At 40.8% G+C, this 8,780-nt stretch overlaps 1 protein-coding gene across 1 annotated transcript in view; it reads left to right on the plus strand.

Annotated features, from left to right (window-relative positions):
• LOC118329788 (regulating synaptic membrane exocytosis protein 1-like) overlaps positions 1-8,780 on the plus strand; it is a gene marked incomplete at its 5' end in the record, with an annotated part of 61,109 nt that overhangs the window by 11,586 nt on the left and 40,743 nt on the right. The window contains 1 exon segment of the mRNA XM_035664093.1: positions 8,400-8,671. Coding sequence (XP_035519986.1) covers positions 8,400-8,671 — 272 coding nt within the window.

The following is an 8,780-nucleotide window of genomic DNA, read 5'->3' on the forward strand; positions in this document are numbered from 1 at the left end:
GTGTGTGTGTGTGTGTGAGCTCGCTGTCAGGCTGCTCTCTGCCTGCCTACTGTTCCTCCTCTCCGGCGCTTGTTTCACCATCAGAGTGTGATCTAATACAGGGATTACTATGGGATTAAGTGAGTCTCTTATAAAATAACAGATCACCGCTCCGTATCTGCACAACACTGGCCGTTTGTTCTGCGGTATCAGCACACTCTTAACGACGACGTCTCACAAAGGTGAAACACAATAACTGCTCCAGCAAGCAGTGAAATGTTCTTAGGAAGGAGCATACCGAGAGGACTGACAGCTGAGACAATCCACCCAAAACCCAAAGTATTCCTTTAATCCAGCAGATTTCACTCAGCGGTGTCAGTTTTCAGCAGCTGAACAGATTTTATTCTTTAATCACTTTGTAAATTTCCTTAATCAGCTACAACCAGAATAAGTAACTGAGAGATGTAATTTACTCCCTTTAAAAAAAGGCATTTTATTTATTCTAGCACACTGTTTAATTTCCACCATGTCGTATCTATTATATTAGTATTATCATATATTAACTATCGGTAATTTATTCTTTTAAATGTCTATCTTTTTAATTGTTTGAAATAAATTTGCCCTAGTGTGGTTATGTATTTATATTCACTGATGGGTCTTTTATTCTTTTTATTTAACCTCACCTCTATAAGATTTTAATTCCCTGATATTATTTTTTCCTCACTGCTTCCTGAAATGTTTTTAATCCTGGTTCGGTCCATATAAGGAACTTTGTAACTTTGTTTTGAAAAGTTCTGTAGTTTTGTTTTATTATTATTATTATTATTATTATTATTATTATTATTATTATTATTATCAATGTGTTAGGATGAGTAAATATGAAGACATTTGTGGGTTTTTTGGCTCTACAGAACAGACTACAGCAGTAGAGTTACAGTTGAAGAGATGCAGAAAGACAAATAGTAATGTGACAATATAAAGTGTCTATGATGCAACGTATTCAATACAAGTATGAAGCAAAAACATGGATAACATTAAGGTAATTGACATTAAAGTGTTATAGTTTTTGTTGTATTATGCAGCAGATTAAAGACAATAATGTCATCATTTGTCTTCAAGAAAATCCTACTGTGAATCCAATGTAATGAATTGTAATGAATCATGGGTTGAGTGTATCCTTACTAAAAAAGAGCTTTACTACTGAAAGTACTCTGTCCTCCTGCAAAAAAAAAGTAAATAAAATAGGCCTATGATTATAATACTATATATGTCACCAGATTTTTTCAGTATTTTATTTCTTGTTTATTTCTTATTATAAAGAGAGTTTACAAAACAGCAGAACATGAACTAAAGGTCACACACAAAGGAACAATATAAAAAAAAGAAAAGACAAAACACAACTGATTTATGTACAAGCTGCTATAAAATAAAATATGTTTATTACATATTTATGTATTTCTTGGAATTTGCCTTTCTCTGTGGAAGTGGGATATATTTAATTATTCTTACTTTTATTTCTTATTTTATTGCATTTTACTTGCTATGTCTGAGCTGTTTTGTTCCATGTTGCACATTAAAAATGCAAATAATATAATCTTTAAAATGAATACATTAATTAATAGTCCTTACATAAATAAATAGGCTATTAATATATAAATATACTTGTTTTCCTTCTTTAGTTCTAATTATAACGAGCGCTTACACAACATTAACTAAAGGTGTGACACACGATGAAATAATATAAAAAAAAGAATAAATAAAAAAGAAAAGACATAAAAAATATAACATTGGGGGAGGATCTATAGTTATAAAAAATGTAATATAAAATAAATGAAAAATACGTGATTCCCTCGCAGGTGACGTTGCTCTCTCGCAGGTGACGTAACGTTAATTCACTCGCAGGTGACGTTTCTCTCAAACTTCTGGCTACGGAGAAAATGTGGAGCAGAAGTTTCGGAGGTTCGTGGATTGTCGTGGACAAAATTTACCGAACCCCGACATGGGCCGAGTGCTACGCGGAGAGCTCGGCCGACTGGGAGGCTCCTGAGGACGGCGAGGAGCCCGAAGCATGAACGGAGTCTGAGTAAGTGCTTTATACTTCAGTTAACGTACAGTTTAACCGGGGTCTCTGCTTGTGTTTGAGCCGTGAGCAGCTACAACACGGTTCTGGTTCTGTTATCTTACATTAAAGTGGAATTTGAGAGATTAAACGTTAATTGTGGTAATTAGCTTCAGCTTTAGCACATGTGGTTTTAAAGGCAGGCGGGAGGGACAGAGCTGACTGGCTAACGGTACTGTGTGTGTGTGTGTGTGTGTGTGTGAGATAAAGCACGATTCAAATCAATAGAAATATGGCCAGGTGCAATAACCAAATTGCAGAAGATTAAAGGTGAAATGCGATAGGATAGAAAAGCATTATATGACTCTGCAGCACTAATGTTAACTTTACAGTATATTACTGCACTTAGGGAAGATTTAATGTTAGAAATGTTGGAGTGTTTAGAAAGAACTCAGAGACTGGGGGTAGATTGTGTGAGGTACCTGCACATGTGGGACTGAAGGGCTGAAAGAGCACTGTATGAGGCATAATGGACTTTTATTTGGGAAAGGGGGAGTTAAAGGAGGAATCAAAAAGAAAATATCTGAAATTTGGCAACTGATCACACTGGTTTCAATAAGACATTAATTGCATTGGGTAAGGGTGTGTGTGCATTGTAATATGGAAGTGAAAACGTTGAACATGTACTGCACTGAGAGAGGTGAGAAAGGCAGGACGAGGGGGGCTTTAGAAGAGATATTAGGGACAAATGGAGAGAAGCTGTGGGAAGCACAGAGAGGACTTATAGAGTTCTTAATAAAGACAGGATTGATTAGTAGAATATAGTTTTTTCTTTCTTTATTTACTGTATGTAAATGGAATCATATAATCACGTCACAGTCTCAGTATCCGTCAAAGTAATCACAATGTCCTTCCATATTTTTTATCCTGACATTTTGATACTCTGCCCTGTGTGCCATGTACATTATGATTGTATTCCACGTTGACAGCGTACAGGTTCTGTCAGCAATGAAATCAAAAAATCTTCATAACTTAATAAGTTTAATTTCACTGTATTTACACGTGCAAACACATGGCTGCACCATGTGGTAACAACATCATATTGTAATTATTTCGACAGATATTCCAATTGCAATATAATTATTGATTAATTAGTGTTTATTGTTTTTGCATCACAAATGTAATTTTCACTGAAAAAAACATGATGATGTGACATTTGTTGGCGTCTGCACTAAAGTGTTTGCAGCCGAACACATTAATTCTCACACACACCGGTTGTGATGTATATAAAAGGTCGCAGTAACATATAATGACCAGTGTGGAGGATTGAGTGGCATTGAGCGGTGAAGCTGCAGCTCGCAGCTGTATTTGACAGCCTGGGAAAGAGAGCAGGCTGTGACGTGCAGGAGCCACACCAGAGCCAGTGTTTGGTTTGTCCATTCTGGGCTACTGTAGAAACATGGAGGTTCACCATGGCGGACTCCATGGAAGGCGATCTGTAGATAATCCTCCTAAATGTTACACACTGGACCTCAACGTCTATTCCGGTGTATTTCCATTGAGAGCAGAAAGCAAACGTCATATTGGTTGTGTGTGGACACCTGGCCGATAACACTGATTCTGAGGCTGAGGATTATAAAAGGGGCTTACTCAGATTGTACTGCTGCTGAAGCTTAAAGACAAGTGTATTGTGTATTGTGTACATGTGGCTAGAACACATTTACAGACCTCAGTGGGCTTTGTGCTAGATAGCAAAACTCAATGAGAGTACTAGTTACAGCAAAGTACCCACACACAGCCGCCAGTGCTTCCTCAGCTCAGTCTGTGTGAAGCAAATGAGACACATACAGTGTGAGCAGTGACTGTAGTTCTGTGTTCATTAATGTGAAAGCTCAAATGTATTAATCCAGTCAGTAGGTCACAGAAAGTCCAATCAAAGTCAGAAATACTCATTTTACTTGATTGGTAAAGTGGGTGTCATACAGTAAGTGGACACTAGAGGGCAACACGAGCTGCTAAACAGTAAGTAGTGTTTCAAATGTGCTTAACTCTATATAATATATACACTGTTTTTCTTTCATATTTATTTATAGAAACACTTGTGTAGCAGTTTGGTTCTGAAACTAATGAGATCCCTTCCTGTCTGTGTGTGTATTCAGTACAGAGGAGCAGGATCCTGTAGATACACAGGATGAAGGATGGTGTTTGTCTACTCTTCTTTCCCCTATGGATCTGCTCCCACCTCCCGAAGCCCCGCTCCCATCCCCTGCAGCATCCTGGTCTCCACCCCGCGCTGCTCGGAGGACCAGGTCTATCAGTCCAACGCGGTGGAGATCCTGGAGAGCTGCGGCATCACCCCCCTGTAAGGCTGGAGCATCCTGTGGATTTAGATCACCTGTTCCCATGCGGCGACACAGGTGTGGCTGCTGCTGTTGCAACTGCAGCCAGAAGAGATACACGCAAAGAAGATACACACCAAGAAGATACACACCAAGAAGATACACACCAAGAAGATACAGACCAAGAAGATACATACCGAGGAGATCCGGGCCGAGAAGATGCGGGCCGAGAGTGACATCGTGGGAGCACCTTCCCGTGGCCATCTAAGCAACCAGGTGGTACCAGGTTGTCGGGAGCATGCAGTGCAGCCACTGCAAAGCCCTGGGAAGGCACCAGACGACGTCGTGGATGTGCCAGAGCTGCGAGGTGCCTCTGTGCCTGATGCCGTACCGGAACTGCTACGCCAGGTGGCACGGTCTGAGATGTTGAGCTCAGAGGGAGGGAGTGAAAGTTTCCATTCTCTTACATGACGGGATGAGCTCTTGTGTTAGTGCAACATTTAGTAAGCCTGTTACCCTGAACTCTACTACAGATTTGTAGTTAAAATGTTAAATACTGTGATACAGACTTTTCATTTGCAAGAGAGACGCCACTTGTTTTTCCTTTTCATAAGTTTTAAGGTTTAAGTTCCTTAAAGATTACCGATTAGAAGAATTCTCTTCAGAAGTTGCTGTGGAAAACCGGTTTGGACTCCCGTTATTATTCAGACATTCCCAGTGTTGGGATTGATATATTTTGGGGAAAACACTTTCTGAAGTTTTCCTGTTTCTGTAATTGTTTTTCTGATTAAATTGCAGAGAAGTTGCATGTTGTTGTTTGAGCTTTATTTCTTTGTGTGCGGCTTGAAAACGCTAACTGAATGTTAATATGCAGACATTGTACAGTGTACATGTAATGTACACACACACCCCTTCCTCATGTTTACCAGCTGCATTATTTCCCCATAAAGCTTTAATGTGTAACTCGGTGGGAGCACTAGAACATATACCCACAGTAATAACACAGTGTAATGTCAGATGTGGGCCGGGACTCTTCAGGTGCTGATGTAACTCCAGATTTGATGCTATTTATGACACTGGGCTCACCGTGTGATGTTTTTTTTTAACATATGAGATTGAAAACAAATAGAATTAATGATAAATATCAATATATATAATCAATGAATCATTGTTTATTTCTGAAGTAGGGTGCATATAACCTGTAACCTGTGCATATTTCATTTTCTTTGTAGTGAAACTGATGTCTTTGCTTCATCATCTCACCCTCTGTCTTGAGGCGTGTCTTGTTGTCTCTGCTAGTTTTATTTCACATGAATCGACCCAGGAGCTTCTGTGCTGCGCGTGTTCTGCACTTATTTAAGTTTTCGAGGATATTGGTTGTGTGCACTTTCCCCATTGACTGTGATTTTATTGTTTACTGGAGTAAATTTAACCCATTTAAAATTGAACTGATCAGTTGATTGACAGATTGACAATGGTTAATTAGATCATTGATCAAGGTTCCAGCTTCTCAAATATGAGGATTTGTTGTTTCTATCATTGTAATATTTGAGTTTTGGATGAGTCACTTAGGAAATTGTGAATGGCATTTTTTTTTAACCATTTTATTAACGATTTATCAAATAAAAAATGATTGCTAGTTGCAGCCTAACAACAAAATAGTTCCACATTGCCCATTCAGGGTAGTTTATATCATAAAATGTCACAGAATTATACTCATCAGTGCACAGCAGTTTTCATTAAATGCAGCCATTTTCCAACAGTAATCAAGTACAGACCTAATTTATGAATTGATATATTATATCAATCTAGCATACCGTAATGTGTTATCTTCCAGCTTTGTTGTGCGCAAATATCCACGTTTGTGCAATTTTTCAGTCGCAACAGCATTTATTACACTTTCCCAGAAGTTCTAAAAGTTGCTGAGGAATTGAAGCAGTTCACTGTGGAATAATAGCATTTTATTACGATTGACCTACTGAACTTACACCTTCTGACACCAGCAACTGTTGCAGAAATTAAAAAAACTACAATAATAATACATTGAAATCCCTCCGTTACCACATAGCGGCTCGTCCCTAGTCGTCCCTGGCTGTAAATGTATGGACGAGTAGACCGGCACTGCAGTGTGGATCTGGCAGCCGGCCACCTCGTCGGTCTGGCTGCAGAGAATCACAGATTGGTGGATGTGTTCACCAAAGCTATAATGTCCCACATGAGGCAGTGTTTTGCTTTCTTTGCTGTGTGTGTGTGTGTGTGTGTGTTTGAGCACACGTTTTCCCTCTCTCCCTGGTGGTGCTGGGGTGTTTGGCAGGATAAATATAGCTGCGTTGGTGTAAAGCTGTTTTCTCCTCAGCTTTTGTAGCTTTAATCAAAAGCAATCTGGAGGAGGGAGAAATGGAAGGGGAGAGAGGAAGGGTAAGAGGAAGAAGAGGTGGGGGTTCGGGGAGGACGGGGGGGTAGAGTTTGGCCAATGTCAGAGTGTTTTATTTTAGCTCTCTTTAAAGAGTCATTGGGGAGTGTTCAGGAGTAATGAGAACCCTGGTGGCTGGAGGAGAGGGACTGACTAACCTCCCCTCGGTCTCCTCCTCCATCCTCCGACTGTCCCTACCCCGCCCAACCTCACTCCCCCTGTCATCCAGTCTCCCTCACTGTGGCTCTGATGTCAATACTGGACTAGAGCACGGCTGCGTTCACACCGCAGGCCCTCACGAATCCTCATTTCTATTCTAGGACGTAACCAACCTCCCTCACCGATACAAGCTGACAGCGATGACGAGACCAGTTCACAAAGACGTCACAGTTGTTTTTAATGCGGTACTTAGTGTTTGTTTGAACCCGTCAAAGTGATCTTTTATGTTAGTTATTGTCTCCTATGTGACTTGGTCAGTGAAGGTGCTGTAGATCACCAGATTTTATTTGACTGGCTAAATGTTAGCCCAGTGGGAGAATGTGTAATAATGACTGTTCTGTTCATAGGGGTCACTCTGTAGCACTGGTTCCCAACCTTTTTATTCATTTTTAAGAAGCTGGAATCTGTGAATTTGTGGCCTTTTTGCTGAGAATTACATATAATACAAATTATAATAAATCCATTATCAAAATTGTGACTGATTAATTTTTCTATATATTTTTCAGTTTTGTTAAATTTTGTGTAATTTTTGTGTTAAAATGTGATATTTATTTAGCATTGTACTGAAACATAGGTATTGTATTGAGAAAAGTATTGAAACAATGTTGAATATGTTACCTAGAGCTGGTCTGTATGATGAATGTGCATCAGAGTTTCTGTGGGATGAAGATATCAAACGATACAGACCCAGAGAGTGAGAGAGGAACGTGAGACATACATACTGTGAACAGATTCTGTTCCTGTCACATCCTGTAATGGACACGTATTGTCTACATTGTCTTGTATGCGCACTGATTTCAAAATGTGAGGAGGAGAAGTCTGAATTTGGACGCAGTCGGCTGTGGTGTGCGAACGCTGCCAATGTATAGCCGTCGTGCATATGTGTGATGGGACAAATAGAAAGAAAGAAGACGGGAGATATTATTTTGGCAGCCAGTTGGATATCCTTTCATTATCAAGTTGGCTTTGTGTGCTTCATTTGGAGGCCAGAAGCAGCCCACAGTGGAAGCCAAGCTGCTCCCTGCTATAACTGCCGTGATGGTGATCTTAAAAAGCTTCCATAAAAGCCTTTTTCTGGACCACTCATTGGCAGCAGTGCAGCTCTTTAGGAAGCGCATTGTTCCATTTCCTGTTTGACAGAAACCGGGCCTCAGATTAGCGGTTGGCAAAGTAGATGGTTGAGATGGTTTTCATGGGCTGCAGCGAAGAATAGCTTCCTGTTGGGCACATTAATGTCAGCTGCATTAAGTACCTCAGAACAATGTGTCCAACTCTGTGAAGTCATGTCATGTATATGTGATTGCATAAAACCTATGATTATGATGAAAACATGCGGGCGGACCAGCTGCTGTCCTGTAGCTGTGGTTGTAATCAGCTCCTTGTTTCCCAGGTGATCTGGGTGTGTAACAACTGCCGGAAGCAGCAGGAGATCCTGACCAAGCCGGGCGAGTGGTTCACTGGTCCGGCTGGGAAACCCGCTGGCCTCGGTTCAGCCGTCAGCGAGCCATCTGTGTGCCAAACGCCCGGCGACAAGAAGCTCCGGTCTCGCTCCCAAGCGCCCCCGGGCTCCACCACCGCAATCCAAGACCCCAACCGACCCAGTGCACCCGGGGCCGTGCCTGGCACCGACGCTCGGTCACGTAGCGAACCACCACGAGACACGTAAGCTGAACAAATGCAGAAACCCCCTGTCACTCCCTGACCATATGATGACCCTTTAACACGTTTTAATCTGACACAGGAAGAGAAAGCCAACATCACTGAAAACCTT

The sequence above is a fragment of the Morone saxatilis genome, unplaced genomic scaffold (genome assembly GCF_004916995.1).
Source record: "Morone saxatilis isolate NCDOM2014 unplaced genomic scaffold, NCSU_SB_2.0 Contig19, whole genome shotgun sequence".
Lineage (NCBI taxonomy): Eukaryota > Metazoa > Chordata > Actinopteri > Moronidae > Morone > Morone saxatilis.